The 23,002-nt window shown below is 39.5% G+C and overlaps 1 protein-coding gene across 2 annotated transcripts in view; it reads right to left on the bottom strand.

Moving 5' to 3' along the window:
- The window catches only part of cdkal1 (CDK5 regulatory subunit associated protein 1-like 1), a 202,282-nt gene that overhangs the window by 81,955 nt on the left and 97,325 nt on the right, over nucleotides 1-23,002 (bottom strand). For both annotated transcript variants that reach the window (XM_063880271.1, XM_063880270.1), the window contains exons 9-10: nucleotides 11,582-11,748; nucleotides 2,246-2,391 (exon numbers count right to left, since the gene is read on the bottom strand). In XM_063880271.1, coding sequence (XP_063736341.1) covers nucleotides 2,246-2,391; nucleotides 11,582-11,748 — 313 coding nt within the window. The remainder of the gene's footprint in view (nucleotides 1-2,245; nucleotides 2,392-11,581; nucleotides 11,749-23,002) is intronic.

Genomic DNA, 23,002 nt, shown 5'->3' with positions numbered 1-23,002 from the left:
AATTTAAAAGGAAGGATTTGACCGCACACTGCGACCAATCAGTTCTAAAACATGTGCTGAGAGAAAGATGGACAGACATGATTCCTATTTCAAGCTATGGACCTGTCGCCCACATATAAACACAAAGACAAAGAAAGAAACAAGTCTAAAATGACAGATGGAGAGAGAGAAAATCTAAAATAAAAACTGCAGTTCATTTTCAAGATGCCCCTTGAGAGACAAGAAATCTCTGGATAAAAAATTTTAAAAAGAGAATAATTTAAATATAAAGTCTTTAGTATTCTATTCATAACATTTCATAACAAGTATTTATCATTACACATATATTTCAAATTAATATTTCATCTATAATAAACACATTTGAGCAAAGCACAACTGAAATACGTTTATGGGACAAAACAAGGAGAGGCTGCTGTTTTCCAGATAAAGTTATGATATATTGTAAATCCACACAAATTGAAAAATTTGATGAGACATTTTTTGGGGGGGAAATAATTATTACTTCTTATAAAATGTCAATCCTATTAGATCCGAACCAATGAAGAGGATAATACAGCAGTTGATTGTGCATGGTACATATTCTGATGTTTTAATCTTATATATATTGCTATTTTAACAAATAAATGGGGGGGTTAACAGAAAGTGTTATGAAACTCAAGACAAAAGAAAAGCAAAAAGAACAGAGGGGTGTTTCAAGCTGGTGAGGTAGGTTGGGTTTCTACACAGTGCCAGAGGGGAATATAAAGGGGAGTTGAGGAGGACAGCGTGGGAGACGAGGGGAGAAAAGGTATGAGAAACGGAGAGAAAGTGTGTCAGAGTGATCACAAGGAGATATACTGCCTCACACAGTGGCTGATGCACAAACACTGTCCATACAGTTAAATGCACTAAACTTCGAATGGAGAGCTGTACAGTGAACTAGATGAAAGTCTTGTTAACCCAGTTGTACATTTTATATTTAAGCCTATGGGCTTGACTGTTGACCTACATGAAGCAGGAACATGAAATCTATTGATTGCTGCAGTACATGCATCTCATCTGCTTAGAGAAAGCTCTACGTGAACAAAATGAATTTAATCAGCAAGATCAAAACACAAGACTGCTATGGGAACATATAGATGTTACTATATAATATTTATATATGGGATTGAGAGAAACATCATTCAACAGAGAAAAGTGCAAGGAAGCGGAAATACCTTAGTCGGTACTAATCTCAAAACATGCATTGTGTCATTTAATTCCATGGAAGATTATTACTTCCTTTAAAATAAGAGGTTATCATCTGGCAAGAGCAATAACATGCTTATACATACCATTTCATGAATATAGATATTTGCTTCTAAATCACACAATAAAGCCTAGAGATTCAGGCCAGAAATGTGATCCAACCTCATTTTAATATGGATCCGTATTATCGGAGCAACAATTCTATATTTATTGACTACTGCTGAGATGCACTGCCTTAATTAATTGAACTCAAATTCCATGACAGATTATCTTTCATAAAGGATAAGATTAAGTTTGCATCATTCTTATATTTGTCAAAGATCAAATCCATGTGCATATCTTTTTTTATATGGTGAGGCTGTAACTAATCCATACCAGGAGAGCACATGTTAAGCTCCATGTGTTCGGGGCAGTGTGTTTATTTTGGAAAAGCATAGTTTGCGTGCGGCACTCAGTTCTCTTTCAAATCCATGTTTGAAATGTGTAACCTTGTAAAACAATGCCCCGATAAATGAGACGGAAAGACCGTAGCAACAGAGAGGTTTACACATCAATGTCTTCTTTCAAAAACGTACATTTCTTTGCAGATAAAAGTGAAGCTTGCTTTCATTGTTTGTAAAAAGCATATATGGTGTATGCTTGATTAATTATATGTTGCTGCTGAAATGTGTTTGATCTAAGGTGGTACATCAAACAAAAAGTCTAGCTAATGAACTTTAAAAAAATATATTTATACAATTGATTGTGTAGGAAAGTGATTACAGATGACTGGCAGTGTAAGGAATGAGGAAAGAAATACAGTTTGCAAAACAACTCATACTGTTGTACAAGTCTCACCTATATGAGTGTTAAAGTGAAGAGTGAGAGGCAAAAATATGTTCTCCAAACACCTGTCTGAGAGCCTGGACACACAGACACCTTAGTGAATTTTCCTCTAAAGCGTATTCATAATGGTCTGCTAAATATCTGAAGAATGGAGAGAAAAAACAATGTGACATCAGGACACATCCTGCCTTACTTCTCTTTGAGGAAGTCCACCACCTTCTTGAAGTCATCGATGCAATACTCTCTCTTCATGTCCATCAGAACGCTGTCTGAGGCCGACTGCACAGGAACATGGAGGAAGCCATAGACGCGCGGATGATTCAATATCTTAGCCATCTCCTAAAGACAGAGAGAAGAGGAAAAATAGAAAAAGGGTTACATGCATGGAGGGGAAAGGCAATAGGGGGAACAAGTGCAAGCTTGATTCCCTGATACATATTTGAGTCTAGGTCTTAACTACTGTTGCAAATTCATTATTTTACAACTCCTCAACCAGTAATTTGTTGATCTTAAAATGCATGTGTTTAAAGGCGCAAACGTCCTTCCAACAAACTGAATGATGTAGAAAGCAAAGAAATAAACTACATTTAATTGATTTAAACCTTTTATCGTGTTTGATTAATTACTACACAACGCTGATCGCTTGACAAAAACTTTAAAAGCCCTAAGGGTTATTTTCCCACCTGCAAACTCAAATAAGATTACTAATAGTTTGTTGAAGGACCATATCATAATTAACATTTAAGTTACTAATGATAGTTGACAATCCTCAGACTAAAGGACAGACATTATGAACAAAGGGTTTCTATTAGCCATGGAAGTTATGAATCTAAAGTGAGAAAGGGACGCTCTGTAGGTATTTTATGTGATTAAGTCAATGCAAATGGAAAGAAAAGGCAATATGTCTTACTGATGAATGATAGCTTCTAGCTTTAAATAGGATAAAGGTTCCATTAACATTCCTTACGCGTTATGCATTCTTTTCATTCAAGACCTTCTTCAATACACTGCCTCTTTTCTCTGTGTTTTCTATGCCTCTCATACTGGAAAAAATAAATAAAAGGGTCTTGAAGAATTCATCGTGTACCCACTATATCAAAAGTCCAAGGAGTCAAGGCTGCACCAGCAGGGGTTCTTTATGTCTAAAAAGCCAAGAGCTTTCACTGAAGAATAGAGATCCACATCTCAGAAATAAACATGAAGAAAATAATAAACTCTTTCTGGCCATTGGGTACCTTTGCTTTTTCACTGAGGAGGCATACAAGTGCTTGCTGCACTGTAGAGTATGTGCTCACCCCAATGAGTGTGTCTAGAATTCAGGTTTAAAGTTATGTTTGTAAAACTAATACAAACAAGCGCCGGCGTCAGATAAACATCAGACAGTGATGTTCAGTTTATTCCGGGAGTGGGGTTGTAAGGTGAAATGTGTAGGAACTGCAGTAAAAAAACTGCCTTCCTCCTCAGGATTAAACTGAAATACACAAAATGATATTTTCCAATTAAGGTAATCATACCCATAATTTTAAGATCTGTAATTTTAGCTTCTTCAGGGTTTTCAGCAGAAACCCTTTAGCTCATGTATGCCTCCAACCGAATTGAAGGGGGAGGTAAAAACATGTTATTTTTTTAGAAACAACATGAGACTTTAAAATGTGTTTTGTCTCAGCCTTTCACCAAAACCAGTGCAGGAGTGATGTTATGTGAATGTTAATACATCATGTTAATTGGAAGAGTTGCAGTTTTTTTTTTCAATTTCTTTTCATTCCTACTTTCATTTCCTCAGTAATAGAACTGGAGAGACCACAGATGTCAGATTTTTTCTGATGGACATAATCAGGATGCTATCATTACCATGCTAATCACCACATAAGGAGAAAGAGAAAAAGAGAGGGGAGGAAGAAATGATTTAATGATTTCCTACAAGAATATGCTGATTGCAGTCCGTCTTCTCAATTAAGATCTATTGTAGAATGCTCCCTACTTCACGCGCAAACACACACACACACACAAAGCTCAGTTGCAGCTCACCGCAGGGGGTTGACCACTAGAAGCAGCAAATTAGAAATAATTAATTTGGTTTGAAAATGGAGCTTGATTGGTGACAGAAATCAGCTTGCTGCATGTGAGTATGTCTGTGTGTGTGTCTGTGTGTGTGTGTGTGTGTGTATGTGGGATAGAGAGAGAGAGAGAGAGCAAGAGAGAGAGAGAGAGAAAGGAAAATGTGTAAAGGAACATGCACTTACATGTGTTTAAAGCTTTAAAGAGGTAAAACAATAGTAGATTGATTGTGTACCCATGAGGACGCATTTATAAGTTCTTATAAGTTACTCTGATTTGAGTGTGTTTCAAAATGTTTGAAAATCCACAGAATTGCAATGAAGGGAGGAACAAACAAAGATCTATGGGATACTATGCGGTTCAAGCCTTAGATATTTTTATTTTTTTAATGTTTGAAGTGCAACCTCTTTGTACACTGTGCTATAAGACCTAATTGAGCACTCCAACTATTAAAGTCAGCAGTTCTAATTTATAACAAACCATAGTCCATATTTCGGTTAGAGTACATACAATGGACCTGGTTTGGCAATATGGTGCCCCCTTCTTTATATATTAGCTAACAGCAGGTCTGCCTGATGATAATTGTGTGCCAGTCACAATAGGTTCATTAAGGTAAGGCTATACTTAAGCTACAGTCTATATATAACTTGCGTACTGACAAAATTGCAGAACTTTGATTACCACAGTATAAGGATTTGTGGTACCACTTTACAATAAGACTACCCTTATAATGGATGCATAAAGGGTTTATAATTAGGTTATTGATTAGGTTGTAAACAGTTTATTAATCATTAAGAACCATTGATAAACCTAGTTTTCATACATTGACACAGGCTCACTATTTGGAAAAATGACTAAGCCTTATATTGGCTACTTATATGCAACCGGTCACAGTTGCCCTGTTTATCTCTTGTCTTATAAAAGCTTATTAATGATTTATGAAGTGTTCACACTCTAATTAGTGAATGAATTACAAACTATTCGTAAACCCTTTATAAGGGTATTCTTATTGTAAAGCGGATTTGTTACTGTATTTGTGTATCTGTCTATACATATGAATACGTTACTCGTTACACATAGATTTTAGTTTATGAAAAATTGCTTTGACCTGCCTTGCCCTTCAGTATGTATACTTCTACAGTGTATGCTGCTCCCGTCTCATTAGATTAATCAAAAATGATAACTACCCAATGGCTCCAGCAGAGCCTACAGATCGGGTATGTGGGTGTGTGCATATATGAATGTGTGGTGGAAGGGTAAAGGAGGTCTCTGCAGATGGCTCACTAGTTTGAGTAGCAGGGCACGGCTGATGGCAACTTGGATTAATCTATAAAGGGAGGATTTTTCATTCACACAAGCCATTTATCTTGTGTGCGTCTGTCTGACAGAGAGAATCCCATCCTCCAATGATTATACCGTACACCGATAACCATCTCTCCTGTTACCGATCCCTGTGGAGTAGAGGCCTTTTCAACGTTTGACTGCTGCTGACAGACAGTTTAGTGAGTCTGAAGTGAAAATGATGCCGTGATGAAGATATCGCTCAGCGGTGCCCAGTGGCAAAATTAAAGTGCCACTTTAATGCCTCAGCTCCCGGGGTGGATGAACTATCCAGCAAAGAGCTCAATTTCAGAAGCTTGAATCAATCAAGAATTGTGCAAGGGGTGATTTTGTTTTGTTTATGCCTTTGCAGTGTTTAAAGCGGTATAATATTGTTTCTCACTCCGTGCCCCTCCCCCAACGGGCCTATCTCTATCATTCACACAATCCTTTGATCTTTGGTTGATCAGCTCAAATAAACCAGCAAATACATATCTTAACTGGCTTAGCTCAAAGGACCCAATATCTACTGCCTCAAATCAGATAAGAATAAGAAAGAACATAAAAAAAAAGAGAGCGAGAGCAGATGAAAGATAGTTTGGCTCCATGCAGTCTCACTGAGGAATAAAATCTCTACCCGGTATAAGATATCCTTTGCTCTCTGCGCTGCTTTACGGCTATTCATCTCCTCCATTTTTGGAGAGTTTGCATAAACTGGTCGATGGCAGTAACTGCTGATGTGTTTGGATACAGCTGTCTCTGTCAGTGTTGCTAATAACTTATTAAGCAGAGATGCCACACAAAAGATTTTAAAACATTTTCTTTCTTAATTCTTAAATGCTCATTTTACCTTTTTGTTAAAAAAAAAGTGTCATTGGAAAAGTTGCTCTATGTAACTTTCTCACTCAGCCAGGTTAAATACTGTATGCCTTTTTAAAATGTATCTTTTATACTGTATGTATTTTTTATTTATATGTATAAAAACTCAATGACACTGAGTGAAAATGCTGTCAAGACATGTTAGATATGTTCAAACAATTACATAAACATACTATACATTTTCACGTTGATTAATGTTTTTTCACAGCAACTGTGTGTCTTCTTTTTGGGAGTGTCAGAATTATAATACTGTCGGATCCTACATTGAAGGGCTTGACAGAAAAATAATTTGCACAAAACATCTTTCATAATGTTGTCCAGAACAAAAGACACCTGTTGACAAACCACACAATAATTACAAGCTTTCTATTTGTTAAATGGTAATCACATAAAAGTGAAAAAATAAAGTAAACACACTATTGTTTCAAACAAAACATCAACTTTGATGTAGAGGAGCTACTCGCATCAAGAAAACTATAACTATTGTTGGGGAAGAAATGTTTAACTTATTTAGACAAAACAATGTTTCTGAAGCCGACACATTTGAAATTGTTGATAAGGTTTTACATCAATTCTTAGTAGGGAAAACACTAATCAAATCTTCTCCTCTGTCAATATTAGTATATGTCACATTCTTCCTCGTATATGGTATTATTGGATGAGGACACAATTGTGATTGCATCACAACAACACACAAGCACAGACAGATTCCCAAGAGTGGCAACACGCAGACAGAACGGGTTACAGTCTGGTTCAAGTGAATGTTCGGAAGCCAATTCAGAATAAGTAGCACCTAGCTGCATTCACACACACTCACAGACGAACCCATGCTAAAGAGTATTAGCAGGGTTCACCCAGGGGAGTCTGGGGAGAAAATGATTCTACAAGCCGTTCCCAGGATAATACGTCAGGTCCCTGTGTGTGTGCACTGGCGCACACAAACATAGTCGGTGGGAGCTGTGTTCCGCAGCAGATAGAGAAACTGAACTCCCAATGGTATTCAACGTTTCAAACACTTCACACAATTTCCCCTGGAGGGTTTACGGAGGCCTGCTGCACCACACAGTGCAGATGGAACCTGTGTATGGCACAGTAAAATGGGACATTAATGTGCATGCGTAGCATTTTGAAAGGCACACTGTATTGTGCTGTGTGCCGTCTGACTTTTCAGAAAAATGATGTATTGGTAATTATGTACTATGAAGCATCTTGTATTTTTACATATATTTTCGTTATTGTGATGACTGACTGTATGACGTTTGTTTTTAGTGACTCAAATTGTAAAACAAGTCAATCATAAAATACTATACTGCTATTATCCCTTAAACTTTGGTGCACAACAGAGAGCAGTTTTAAATAGGAAGTGATCATTTAAAACTCATATTACGCCACAATAAATCAGAAAAATTAATTCCCCGCAGCGAGTCCGGTCTCATCATTCAGAGGAACATCAGAATAGCGGGACTATGAGAATTAATTTGGTGTCGGGTCCCTCACACAATGCTACATTAGGCCTCTAATGTGGAGCGGCTCCCAAAGGCTTCATTAAAATGAAAATGGTCTGAGAGGGTGTGTTTGAGTGTCAGCCCATACAGCTGTGCTAGAGAGAATATCTGAGTGTGAAGGTGAGAGATGAGTGTGTGTCAGTGAGTATTCATGTGTGTGAATGCTTGTGTCCTGGGTATGAATAATATCAGCCGACGCAGAGGTAAGCCTGCACGTTCGCCTCAAATGCTTTTAATGTTGCATTGTTTTTAAATGTTGTTGTTTTGAATGATGCAAGCAAAAAAAAATGTGACGTGAAGCTAGCGCAACAGACCACTGAATGTGAGCAGCACATCTGATGACTCTAGTTGAACTGAAATAAGCTCTGCAGAGGATGGTTAATAGACAACTGCTCTTTCATTCATCCCAGCCTGACTGATTGCTACGTACGAGCAGGCTACTTTCACACCTCATTTACTGAGCCGCCTAGCATGCTAGATTCAATCACACACACACACACACACCCACGCACAAGCAAAGGTATCTGCACGCACACACACACACACACGCGCACGCGCACACACACACACACACACACACACACACACACACACACACACACACACACACACACACACACACACACACAGTAGATAAGATGACCTACTCTTTCCACTTTGACAGCATTAAAGCCAATCATTCACAGTATAATCAGCAAATGGACAGACAATTAGATTGATGGATGGATTTCTTTAGAAATGGTGAGTTTAAAAATATAACATTTCAAGAGAGAGAAAAAACTGTAAGATGCATTTTTACTTGCAACTACTCGAGTGAAAGTGTCCAGTGACTGCACAATGCAATCAACTAAAATGTCAGAGACAAGTGGCCCATGATAGCGATTGGGCCTTTAACTGCTCCAATCAGCAAATGGTGCTATGAGGCTGTCAGGAGAAACCGGCAGCACGCTGGAAGAAATTGTGTGTTCTGGTGTGACAGAGGGAGACAGTGCAAACGTGTTGATCTCAGTGAGAGAGGGTGATCTTTCAGTAGGAAGTGGAGAGGTTGCTTGGCCTTTTCAGATTCAATCAAAGCCATTCAGTATGACGCTGTTATATAAGCGCTGGTATTCACCGAAAGAGGAGACAGCAGGATATAATTTGGCCTTTACTTAAGATGAAGGATAAAGCTACTTCAGAGATTTGGCCTTAATCATCATTACACCGTTCTTAGTTCTGTGATTGCCACCACCACGAGAGGAATTGGAGAGAAGAGAAACAAGTGAGAGAAGTGTAATTACAAAGAGAAAAACACAAGTTTGAAAGGTGGGGGAAGTGATGAAATAGTTACAAGAGGGAAAGCATGAGTATGAAAAATTACAGGAATAAATTCATTTAAGGAGAAAGAAGTATAACTTCTAAAAACAAGTATCAGAGAGAAGAAAGGGCTAAATTAAAGAGGAAGAAATGTGACCTCAGACTCAAGGAGGAGTAAAAAGGAAACCCCTAAAATCATTGTGTAGAAAAACTAATATGGCAAGTTTCTTGTTTAATGATTGAGTTCACAACCATTGTCAGTATGGCAAGTTTATAAGTAGGTCTAGAAAGAAAGAAAAAAGGGAAAGTGTGTGTGCTGGGGGGAGGTTGTAGAGAGGGGCAGGCAGGGGAGAAGTGGAAAGAGAAGACGTGATAAAGGGTAAATGGGGGACAGGAGCAACAAAAGAGAATGATAAGTAAAAGAAAAGCACCCTTATCTTCTTTATGTAGGTTAATTGACTGAGGAATTAATGTTTTAAAAGAGATAATTCAATTCAATGCATGGACGTGAAGAGTGAAAAGGCCGGTAGCATATGAGAGGATTCTTAACACACACACACACACACACACACACACACACACACACACACACACACACACACACACACACACACACACACACACACACACACACACACACACACACACACACACACACACACACACACACACACACACACACAGACAACACTAGAGTGTGTCGTCCTAGTATATTTCTAATTATCAGTTAATTGTTATTCCCTATCATTAGGAGGGTGGTTTTTTAATTGTAATGTAGCCAAGCAGAAAGCCTACCTATACATGTGGGGGACAATTAGCCACCTCCATTAACCCCTGGTTAATTACAACCACCATCGCTGCTTCCCACAGCACTTTCCCTCTCCTTTTTAGCCCTCTTCTCTATCCCCGGGCCGTCATCCCCAATTCCTGCCCTCATTTCATTCAGTTATGATTTCCAATTTCCATAGATTGTTGGAATCAAAAGTACATCTGTTGTGAGCTGGACTTGCTTCTCTTTTTTTTTTTGGACGGAAAAGTTGTATTTCACTGTAGTTTTATAGGTTAGAATAACCCGATATCAGCCCTTTTAGCCGTCTTTTTTGTCCCCTATTATGTTCTTCCCAAAACATTTTCCTCAGATATGAGAGTGTGAATCCTAACAGGGAAGATAAAGCACATTCATTGATGGTTCAAAATTATTGTGTCAAATAAACTAAAAACCAAGAGCAGAGGAAGAAAACCCCTGCCATACAGATACAATCTCCCTATTCAATTTCCCTCTTTTCTTGTGTTTATCCTCCTCTACTTTTGTGCTTGATCTGCCTCAAAAGTCACAGCCCTACTGCTGAGTCAGGTGGCAGCGTTAAGTGTTGTGCGTTTCAGCCATGACGTGTTGACAGATGTTCTACGTCACCACACAAGAGAAACAAGAGCTACATTTAGGTCCATTTTTGTAGAGCAGACAGACTTGTGACGCAGATCCAGTGACAAACATTGAACCCTCTTCACTGTTAGAAAAAACTCTCTGTTCTATTCCAGCTATTTTACTGTTAAATCATGGAATTGTACAGAATAACAATATAATTATAGAATTGAACAAGCATTTCAAATGGGCTGTGGTCAATCAAACCCTCCCATGTCCCCATGCTCTCCGTACCATAGAGACCCTCTAGCCTCGCTGTGTACAACGTTATGTTAATGGCGCTCTGCTGGAGAGCAACATTGCAAGTTCCAGCAACCAACACAAGTTCATTACAAACATGAAGTGAAAAAGGGTCCTGCTTTGAATGCAATTTGTGTGCCAAGGATAAGCTTGGACAACTCTAAAATAATTGGGACAAATTAAGGCAGTTTCTAAATAGCTGTTTTTATTCTCCTTTCTCTTTGTGTTGATGTGTTGACTAAAAGCAGACTGAGACCGGACATGCCAATTGTCCATTTTTTGTGGAAAATTGTGATAAAATGTAATAGTATGTTGTCACCCTAACACTTCAAGAAACAATAGGTAAAAAAAAAGTAATTTAAATGATGGAAAATGCATGTCTGACAGAAAGACACATTCACAGATAGAGGGGGGGAAGAAGAGAAATAGGGAGCGAGAAGAGAAAACAAAGTCCATTGTTCCATTAGGGGAGACAATAATGGCTGATAAAATGAGGTTGCTAAAGAGGACACAATGGTCCGTAATTGACTCATTAGGGAGAGAAGAGAATGAACTGCACTAATGAGTGGAGTATGAGCGTTGCAGTTAAACTGCTTGGTAAGCAAAACAGAAAGACATTACGTTTATTAAATCTAGTTTGAAGAATGGGATAAGACCAAAGGGACAGGAACAAAACAGTAAAAGACAGAAAAAAAAAACTCTGCAGTGCCTAATTATTTTAGCTTGTATTTATCAGTGGTGATGTATTCTGTTTGATGGTACTACTGGCTGAAATGGGTCAACATGTGAGCCAGGTCACTGTGCGTACCTCTAGGTGTTCCAGGATATACGGGGGGTTGGTCATACCCAGCCTCAGCATGGCTCCTTCAGGAATCTCTTCCACCAATCTCCACAGCAATGTGGGCAGGTCTGTGCCTATGTCTCTACCGTAAGCACCTGTGTCTTCACTGGTCAACCAGATCTCACACACTCCCTCTGGAAAAAGATGGAAACACAACATGATTAATATAAAGCTTTGTTATTTAATTGTTTTCCAAAATATAACAATTCCTACGTCTGTAGTGTTCAGTTGATATGGTGTACCAGTGGTGATAAAGTATGCTTCTCCAAAACTGACCAGCATATTATCACAAGACACATTGGCTGATCCAACTGGACTTACAGTTACACCTAGTTTTCATGGAAGCAAGCAAGCATGGGCAAATATGAAAGCATGGGACTTTATTACACATTCATACTCCAATATTTGGACATAACCTCATCAGCAAAGGATGAGTTGAACCAGGGAAGCCAGCACATCACTGATTCGACAGTCAACTGACAAAGGTTAGACAATGCTGCTTTCCACATCAATGTACTCATGTTTTATCTCATGACCTTTGGACTGCCTGATTTAAGAGGTCAATGTGCTGCAGCTGATCCAAATCTCTAAAAATATTGTAATCATTTAGATAAAAGAGGATCACATCATTCCCTCAGTATGTAAACCTGACTTCCTCAGCCTTGGTTAATGTTAGAAAAATGAATTGATTAAACTTATTAAACTAAATACATGTCAGAATGATTAAAACTTGTAGATGGATCTCATCTGAAGTCCTCCGTAGTGTCCTCCAAAGGGCTGTAATCTCCAGGCTGACAAACAGAGGTGACCGCACTGTGGTAGAGACCTCTGGCCTAACGCTTGTAAAAAGCCATTTTTAGAAAGCTTTTTTTAATGATTACCTCAATGTTTAAACAGTTCATTTATTTTGCTCTTGATAATGAGCAAGGCTTTCTGCAGTTTAAGCTATTAAGCTAAACATTTTCCTAGTTTCATAAGGATACCTTGATCAATACAGGGTATTTAATCATGCTTTCACCGCATTGGCCCGCCAGAGGAACACCACTAGACCGCCATCACAGTAGTTTTTCCTAGGTATTATCATTTCATTACCTTTATGAGTCTCTTGTTGTCATTGCCTAAATGCACCAGTGCTTTGGCAGAACCTAGTCACTGTCAAGTATTAAAAATACCCGTCCTCTAATCGGCATTTTAGGAGTGTGAAGGTCAAATACAGCAAGAGGGGAAGATCTACTGGCTTCATGCTAAATTAGAGCAATGCTCACCGCTAGAGCTTAATGATCTAACTGTCATTTGGCTGTAGGTCTGGAAATGGTTGAGTGTCTGCTTAAGTTATGTGCTACGACATATCATATCATGCAGGCACACACAAAATACATTTGCACTTGTGGGGGCACAAGCTGAAGTACACACAGACTCACAAATACACACAGAAAAACCCACAACCTTCATTATCATTAGCTGTGCAGAGACAGACAGAAAGATGCATGTGGTCATTCGGAGAGTAAAGATGGTGTTTGGCTAATTGGACAGTTTGTGTGTGTGTGTGTGTGTGTGTGTGTGTGTGTGTGTGTGTGTGTGTGTGTGTGTGTGTGTATGTGTGTGTATGTGTGTGTGTGTGTGTGTGTGTGTGTGTGTGTGTGTGTGTGTGTGTGTGTGTGTGTGTGAGAGAGATAGAATAAAATTGTATTTTAAAGACATGCATAGGCCAGATAGATTTAAGATGATGACAGCATAATTGTCCGGAGTGAAAGAGTTTCCAAAGCTCATCATCATTGACATTAAGATGCACTAATGATTTCTGGAGCCAGCCAGGTCTGAATGCACCATCAAAAACATCAATCAATCACACGTGATCAGATCTAAAGGCTTGCACACACAAACGCACTCACACTCACACTATGCAAGAATGCATTCAGGAAGCGATATCCTTTTGCTTCAGTATGCAGTTAATGGAATCATATTTCACCTTGTTCCGGTCCTCAGTAACAGCTTTGTTCATTAAATGGTCTTTAGCATTTATTAACTCAATGTATTTTACTTAAATGTAAGCTCTGTTTTAGCGATGTCACGCTTCACAGACAGAGATACCCATCAAGTGTTAGCCCCTTGAGATTTTCCCTGGAGGTCAAGCTTTATGCAGAGACGTGTTATCTTCAGCCACCATTGAGTCATGATGACAGAGTGTCTTTGTTTAGCAACATACCATGTTTGATCTGCTACCTTGTCACATTTTTTAATATATTTTTAGCCTGAGGCGGGTGGTGCCGGCCAATTCCCAGGTCAGCTAATGTCAGCTTGTTTGGGCTGAGTTATGCCAATTCATCTGCGAAGGTCTAACCCCTGCATGCATCATCTGCATCCCAGGAGTGAGAATATTCCTACACCCACTGCACCAACAGCATCACTTCCTACGTAACAGCTCTGTCCCAGAATAATGTTGGCAAAGTGGTCTCTTAATACAGGGCCAGACCAGCAATAAATTGGCCTACAAGCTCAATTGGTTCCTTTCAAAACAAAATTCCTGTGATTCCACACACATATTGCTGCCAAGCGAGCGAGCTTGTGTACTGCCTGAGAGGAAATGCATCTTGTGATCCCTCTGCTAATTGTGTTTTGAACAGGATGATGATCTGGAAAACTGTCAGGTGTTTAGTCAAGGTCACAGACACGTATATGTCCAAATAACCCGCCCAGTTATTCCCCCCCGTGGCCTGCTTCTCTGTCCCTTTTGCATTAGGTGTGCTAATGGTGTTATTGTTGGCCAGAGAGAGAGAACGTGGCCGTTTCATCAGGAAATGTGAGCTTGCTCTCCCTTCACTATCTGCCCTGATTCACACTCCACAGCTGCTTCCTCTGGTGTGGGTATGTGCGCAGTGGAGAGAGGGGTCACATGGGTGCAGAGCTGAAATGCATCTGTGCATCAGTCATGTCAAGATTATTACAAAGAAACTCATCACACTAGGAGAAATGTGTAAACCTAAACATTTGCATTTGATGTTGTGCTTTAAATGTGAAATAGTTGTCAAAATGTACGCGTTAAAATAAAATAGAAAGCATAATGTAAAGACAATTTCAACATGGGAATCGTTTTAACCAAGGTGTTCAAAAAAAAAGGAGTATGTGCTCTGAGCAATCAGGATACTGAGCGTGTCTGTCGAGGTGCTGTTCTGTAGCTCACCCTGACCTCTGACCCTGATGTCAAAAGGAGACCATATAAGAACATGTCAGAGGTATATGATACTGCCAATGTGTTACTGTTACTAGCTGATAATTACAAGTTCTATCCCTTGATATAACATCAGCAAGTTTCAGCAACCCTTCACCTCGCCATTTTTCCATGTCACCTTATGATGAGGTTTCATGTCGGAGCAGTTAGTAAACAAGGGTGGGGAGCAGGGCACTTTCCCTAAAAGCTAATAACACTCACTGAACTCTTGACACAGCAGCGCGAACACGGCCCCGGGAAGAGGGAGCCAAACGGCAGATGGAAAGAGGGCAGGACAGGAAGATATTAAAGATGAATGTAAGCGACTCTTCAGGTCTGAGCTTTCAGGGTGGGGGTTATAGATAGGTAGGGGGAGAGAGAGAGAAAGAACAGAAACAGCTGGGTGTGTCGAAATAAGTAGATACAACAAAACAGAACAAGTGGAAGCGAACTACGTGTTGAGGTTTATGTGTTTATGTAGACCAATCGACTAAATCTATGTTGATTTTTAGAAAACAACTTTAATTTGTATTCTTTTATTCATCACTAATACTAAATTGTTTCGGCTTACAAGGCCTATGAACTGCAATGTTGAAAATCACAGCAGCACATACTGGGGAAGACCTCTATATGTCATTATACTGTTTACATATATGATGTCTTACGGCCCTGTGTCTCTGCTCCGCCTCCGGATGAAAGGATGTGGAGAGTGGGAGGAGAGAGGAGATGAGGGCTTTGAAGTGGTTGCTTTGAAGAAGCGTGACAGAACCAATTGATTCAGGTGATTGGGAGCTTTAGTAAAAGCCACTGCTGAAACGGTAAACGGGTCTTAAATCATAAATGAGACACACAAGCAGCACAACATGACCACACATTTCCAAGTCATGCTTGTTTCTATTAGACGGTACATTCTGGCTCGGGTTCCTTCAAAAGTATACACAAAACCATTGCTTACATAAAACAAAGTCAAGCTGAGTAAATATCTTCCGGTAACATGATAAATATCCCATGCATTTAACAACATTTTATTAAATTCATTTAAATCCAATTATATTATTTAACAACAAAGAAGTTTGTTTTTGTAATATATGCCTCACCTTGTAATGAAAACTGACTTTATATGCAGGATATCTTATTTTCTACATTTACCAGTTTTTGTTTCACCTAAAAAGTTATATAAATATGAGAAAAGGCAAAATACTATAATATACTTGCTTACTCATTATGTTAAACATGACATCTAGAAATATGGACATTAACTTACATTTTCTAATTACTCACTGACTCTTTTACTTGTATTACTTCTGCATTGCATTATCTTTCTGTGTTATATAATATTCTTGCTTTAGCTTCAAAAGCACAAATGTTGGAGATACCACTACTGTACGTCAATGGCTATCACATGGTTTAATGTAACCTGCAGCTTGCCTCAAAGGTCCTCAGAGTTACAAACCTTCCTCCTGAACAAGCACATTTGCACTTGTAGCAAGACGCATCATCATCATCCAAATTAGTGTAAACACATTTGATCATTTTAGTTTCTCGGCCATGTCTAATGTGTTTGTTTTGGCTGCTTGATCTGGGATTGTTTGTGTGACCAAAGCGCTGCACCTGTTTTTTTTTTTATTGTTAAGGACTGAATTCACAATACTCAATCATGTATGTGTGTATGCCAACAAATGTAACTATTATTTATATGCATAAGTGCATGTTTAACTTTGTGTCTGTGTGTCTGTGCCCAGTCTGTACAGTATTTGGATTGTGTACATGAAAGTGTTGCAAGTTACCCAATTTATCTTAATCTCTTTGGCATGATATACATTTTGATTGGCTACCACAGGCTATAATGTTTAACAGATTATAGATTAGATGATCCTATTAAACTGCATTAAAACCTCATTTGCACAACACAAGTCAACACATGGCTAAGCATGTTACAGATCATACATGGAGCAGAGAGAGCGTGAAAGAGAGAGGGAGAGAGAGGGAGAGAGAAGCAGTTCAAGCGCGGTTCGATCTACATAAAACTTGTGCTGGTGATTCTACGTTCAGACAACGTACTGAAACTGATTTGTATGCCAATACTGGAAGATTTGGAAGATTCTGGATACATATCTGCTGGTCCTGCTGATATATGTAAATATAAGCGCACGCACGGACGCACACGCACGGACGCACACGCACGGATGCACGGACGCACACACACATACACACACACACACACACACACACACACACACACACACACACACCCCCTCGTGCATTATGGCAGCTTAATGTATACAACATGTTCAGCTATGTGTTGCCTTCTGTCATGGAAAATAAGGATTTAATACAGTGTAATAGGATCATCTTTATGTGCATATAATCTGAAATCTAGTAAACATTAACCCCTGCAACCGTGTGCATTATTTTATAACAGCTTGTATCCCTTTGAGCATATATGCACCTCAACTCAATTATTAAAGCAGATGCTATGAAATAATGTTGCCTTTAATGATATTATTGTTAACGCTCTTCTTTCGAATTCTATTTTTAAACTTTAAACCAACCAAAAGTACAGACCACATAGTCTGCTACTGAAATTGTAGATCGGCACAGGAGGTTGCACCTCTTTGAAATGTGACTAATCAGTTTAAAACTTTGGAATCCATGATTACAAAAAGTAAATGTACTTTTTTCATTGAAATCATCACCACATGTCCAGTATTTGACCTCACATTTTTCAGGTAGCACATGTTTAAGGTTTTACCGTCATTCATTCAAATAAAGCAAAATGGAAAGGGAACAGGTTTTAAGTGTGTATCATGACCAACATATAATGTTTGATTAAACACTTTAGTGAGAGACTGTTTCAAAAATGTTAAATACTTGTTCAGTGAATTTATCAATTAAAGGGAAAAAAAACAATAGATCACATATCAGTGCCCGTGGTGGGAGCACTTTTGACTTTATTTCTCGCCGTTTTTCAGAAAGAACAATGGTAAATGAGAATATAAATGGCCCCAACACACATCTATACCATTACCACATATATATTATTTTTAAATTGTTGTCGTAATTAGATGCTAGAGTTATAAATATAGTGCCATATATCAGGAATTCAACAGGTGAACTGAGGTCAACTGAAAAATCAAACAGTTCAAACTGCACCACAGCAAAACTATAAACTGCTGGGTGATTTACACCGCCCGCTGCAGGTCAGCATCAACACAAACCCTTCCAACAGGAAAAACTGAGAAACAGGCGATCATCATATTCTGCTTGGAGCAATCAATTCATTTGCCTGACATGAATATGTATCTGACAACAAATTAAGAAACTCCTGAAGGGATGAGCATTCCACCGTGCAATATGCACACACGACTCTTCATACATACCATAATCCTTCTAACCAAAGTCTTTCCAAGAAATAATTAATTTTCTCATCACATGTAGAGAACACACACACACCTCATCTACATATTAACCATGCAACATACAGACCCATTGGCTCGAAGGCCCGTCTGACCTTCACTCACATTAGCCCCTCCCCTGTCCTCCCCCAACAGCCAATCTCCTTTGGCTGTCAACATGAGCAACTTGCTGAATTAAATAATGAATTTGGATGGAGAATGAGAAATCGGTGTGGGATGAGGTTAGAAGAAGAGAAGAAAGGGTCTGTTTGCAGAAAAGGAAGAATATAGAAATAGTGAATGTAATGTAAGCCAATCATTCGCACGCTAGAATAACTCTTCTGAAGTTACTACACTTCCAACTGTTTAAATCTGCGGGTGCAGTCAAACGATGGAATTGAACTCGAAAACAATTTATATTGGCATTTCCTGTATACCCCTTGCAAGGCAAGGCTGGTATAAGCTGTCAAAACAATAATGAAAGCTTGTGCAATATGATGAAACTCAAAGATCCGTACCCTTTTTCTTTGAATTCAACACCTCTTGCTGAAAAGCTTGAACTTTTCTAATCTTTAATCCACAGGCATGTAGGAAATAGACATTTTTCAAGTAATCAGCAGCATATTAATACACGGAGACAAGTCCTCCTTCAATTTCCCGACACATTCTCACACACTATAACTCATGCACAAACACCGCACACACAGTTTAATTGGAGTAATTAAGCAGCTTAATTTAAAGCAACAACTGTTGATGTGGCGCGTGGGCGCCTTGGCAGGTAGCATCATCATCACGGATTAACCCAACACACACACTTGTATATGCAAATATTCTGTCTCTCAGGCATGATTTCTAAATACATCGACACAGGCCCATGTTTGTGTCTATGCACACATGGGGATGTACAGGCACACGCATGGCTTTAATGAACAGCCTACACAATCCCTTAAACAACAACATGTCAGCTTTAACCTACTTTCACATAGTTTCTGAACTCCAAGCATGACCTTCTGTGCACGTCTGTGCAAGAGATAGGATGTTTGGATAAATCAAAGCCTGTGTGTGATTGTGTGTGATTGTGTGTGTGTGTGTGTGTGTGTGTGTGTGTGTGTGTGTGTGTGTGTGTGTGTGTGTGTGTGTGTGTGTGTGTGTGTGTGTGTGTGTGTGTGACGTATGTGGTACATACGAAAAACATGCCATAGCATATTTGGGTCGGACGAACAGTATAAATATATCAAAGGTAATTGGCAGAGGGCTTCTATGCACTATTTTTGTGTGAATGTGTAGGGAATAATTGAAAGAGAAGTTATATCCCCTCTTTTCTCTGTGTGTGTGTGTGTGTGTGTGTGTGTGTGTGTGTGTGTGTGTGTGTGTGTGTGTGTGTGTGTGTGTGTGTGTGTGTGTGTGTGTGTGTGTGTGTGTGTGTGTGTGTGTGTGTGTGTGTGTGTGTTTGTCCGGTTGTCAAAGAGGAAGCATCTTGTGAAGCTTCTAAAGCTGCTGCATGTATGAAAAAAGTGGATCTGTAGGGACCAAAGAGAGCCCTTTAACTGCCCTCAGTGATGCAAGCCTCTGGAACTTCCAGTAAAGTCGGAGGAATCACAGAGAGAGACACACTGACATTACACAGCAGATGCTCTGGAAGTGATTTTTGCAGTCTCAGTCTGATTATATAGATGTAATAAAGATGAAATGATTATATTAACAGTGCGTTGGCAAAAATCCATTATCATTTAATAATTCATTTGAATAGGAAATTAAGTTAGGAAAGCGTGCAAGTGTGCCTGAACTAACCCCAACCCAGATTCCACATGCATATATTTCAGCTTTCGTCTGACAGTAAAATGGTTCAAACTACTGTTCCTGTCCCGCCATGGTTCAATTCCAACAAAACACAAGAAATTAAGAGTGTGTAGCGTGAAGCCATTTTATTTTTGTACCTGTACTTTGCAAACTATAAAACAATAAACCCCAAAAAACAAATGAAAAATAAGAATGAAGGATAGGTAGACTAACAACCAACAGGAGATTTGAATAATAGATTGTGCTCTGTACCTAAGATTCTTTCAGGAGTGAGACTAATGTCATTAGTGATTGTGTTAGCGATCAACAGGCCTTGTTATCTGCTCATTAAGAAATGCTCTCATTAGTGTCACTTAACAAGCAATGAACGCAATTCAATTGGAGAGTAAAAGATGCAGTTGTTACAAAAGGTGAAGTTCATGTTTTATATATGGAGCAATTTGAGACGGTGCCACCTAAACTGTTGCTATATTATCGACTGTCAATCTGCCGTAAAATAATATATTTTCTGCGGTTAAATAATAAAACATATCAGTATGTTACTGTGAATTCTATAATTGTACAACGCAGAGGTTATCTATCACAGAGGGATTATCCATACCGTCTTGAGATTTGACCCAATGTTCGTCTATCAAGATAATGAACTTGTACTGTACGTCATTAAAAGCACATGAGTCGAGCCGAGAGGGAGATGAATGGCTGATGGGGAGCGAGGATTAGAGGACGGGGAGACTGAGACGCAGAGGGTGGGGGGGTGGGGTTAGTGTCAAAGGAGGCTATAGGGGGCAGATCTCATTTCTGTATGCTTCAGAGACCCCAAGAACTGCAAGGCACTAAGGGCGTAACGCGCACACACACACACACACACACACACACACACACACACACACACACACACACACACACACACACACACACACACACACACACACACACACACACACACACACACACACACACACACACACACACACACACACACACACACACACACACACACACACACACACACACACATACCTATTAAAAAGTCATTGAGGTGGTAATGGTTAATATCAGCTGTCAAAGTCAAGGCAGTGGATACACACAGACACACACTGTGTGACCACCAATATTTGCACATAGACACACAGAGTGCTACAGTTGCGTTATTAATCAGACATAATACGGTTTTACTCTTTCTAATTCAAGGCTGTTGACCTAATTTCTTTATGTGTGTGTGTGTGTGTGTGTGTGTGTGTGTGTGTGTGTGTGTGTGTGTGTGTGTGTGTGTGCACTAGCCTGTGTGCTTATGCAGCCACTAATTTGATAAATAATAATATGTCTGGTCAGTATTTATGCTAATATATTCATGACCCACCAGCAGGCATCCTGTTTGTGTTTGTTAATTCACTTAGCCGTGTGTGTGTGTGTGTGTGTGTGTGTGTGTGTGTGTGTGTGTGTGTGTGTGTGTGTGTGTGTGTGTGTCTGTCCATGGAATTATTTGCTGTGGAAAACCGAACTTATAACCCACATGCATGCATGTATGTGTGTGTGTGTGTGTGTGTGTGTGTGTGTGTGTGTGTGTGTGTGTGTGTGTGTGTGTGTGTGTGTGTGTGTGTGTGTGTGTGTGTGTGTGTGTGTGTGAGTGCACTTTAATTCTGTCAGTGGCTCTGTAAACATTATTTTATTATGTAAATATTAGTGTTTTATGTAAACACATGGTGTAATTTCTGTATTAAAGCTTTGGACTAATGACTGTGGTTTGTTTACTAAGTTAACAAGCTGAGGAACAGATAGGCCAACTGCAGCAGAGCTACTGATCCCAATCTGCCAGGCCGCTCTCACTACCTTCCTCTTTTCAACTAATTTAGTCATATTTGACTCTAAATAGCAACAACACTTTCATATACAAACCCTATGACACTGGGGACTCACATCAGATCAGATCACAGGTCATTAGCAAAGATCTGATTGTTGTCAGTAACACAATATTTGGGTTAAGACCTGCACACTGCTGGAGGAGTTTACCCAGAGCTTGTATAATTAAATACACTTGCCAGTCCAAACTGTCTCATTGTTAAATACTTGTAGAGCAGGTCAATTATTGATATGTGATCCCAGACACTCATGAATATACATACAAAATAATGTGTGGAAGCGGTTCAGTCACAACTGAGGCTACATTGAAACAGAGAGCAGAGCTAAAGATATACAGCACTGCTTCTCCAAAAGAGGGGCCGGTAGAGGGAGGAAGAAGAGGAAGAGGAGAGGGAAAAGGGGTGAAATGTAAGACAAAGAGCTGAGAGCTTTTAGAAGTGGTTCTTATTGATTTATGACAGCTGCAAACACACACATAATTCACAATAAATGGAATGTCTGTCACTCTCAGGCACCTGAACACACCATCATCCTCTCACATGCATTCTTCATGGCCATGAGCGGGACTTCGGATTGGCCAAAAGGTCACAGATGCTGATTATCAAACATCTTTAGTGAATGATGGACAACAATCCTCTCCTCCTCTCTCTCACGCAGAGGAACGAAGAAGCTTTTAAGGCTGCAGGAGTGCAGGAGTGCAGGTGTGCACATGAAGATGTGTTCTATAGAAACATCACATTGGCACTCACAGATATAGGTTATTGTAGTGTATGATGGCACTTGTTTTGTGGCCTTAATAACCAAGCACAACCTATATCTGTGTGTGCCGTTGTTTTGTTTCTATTGATCCTAACACTACCATACATGATTGAAGTTTTGAGCCTGCGCGCGCGGCTTCTCCACACATTATTCCCAGACAGATCTCTCATGACAGTTAAGGCTACTCCTGCAGAAACAAAAAGCTAAAGAGCAAAAGGATGCACATGCACACACACACAAACACAAGGGTAGCTACTAGGCACAGGGCTTCAATGCATAGCAGAGTCCTGCCCATAACACACACACACATCTACACACACACACGGCAATGGGGGTTGAAGGGAATCAGGCATAGGGTCTGCTGCA

The sequence above is a fragment of the Eleginops maclovinus genome, chromosome 3, assembly GCF_036324505.1.
Source record: "Eleginops maclovinus isolate JMC-PN-2008 ecotype Puerto Natales chromosome 3, JC_Emac_rtc_rv5, whole genome shotgun sequence".
Lineage (NCBI taxonomy): Eukaryota > Metazoa > Chordata > Actinopteri > Perciformes > Eleginopidae > Eleginops > Eleginops maclovinus.
This window is presented reverse-complemented; position numbering and strand designations above follow the sequence as displayed.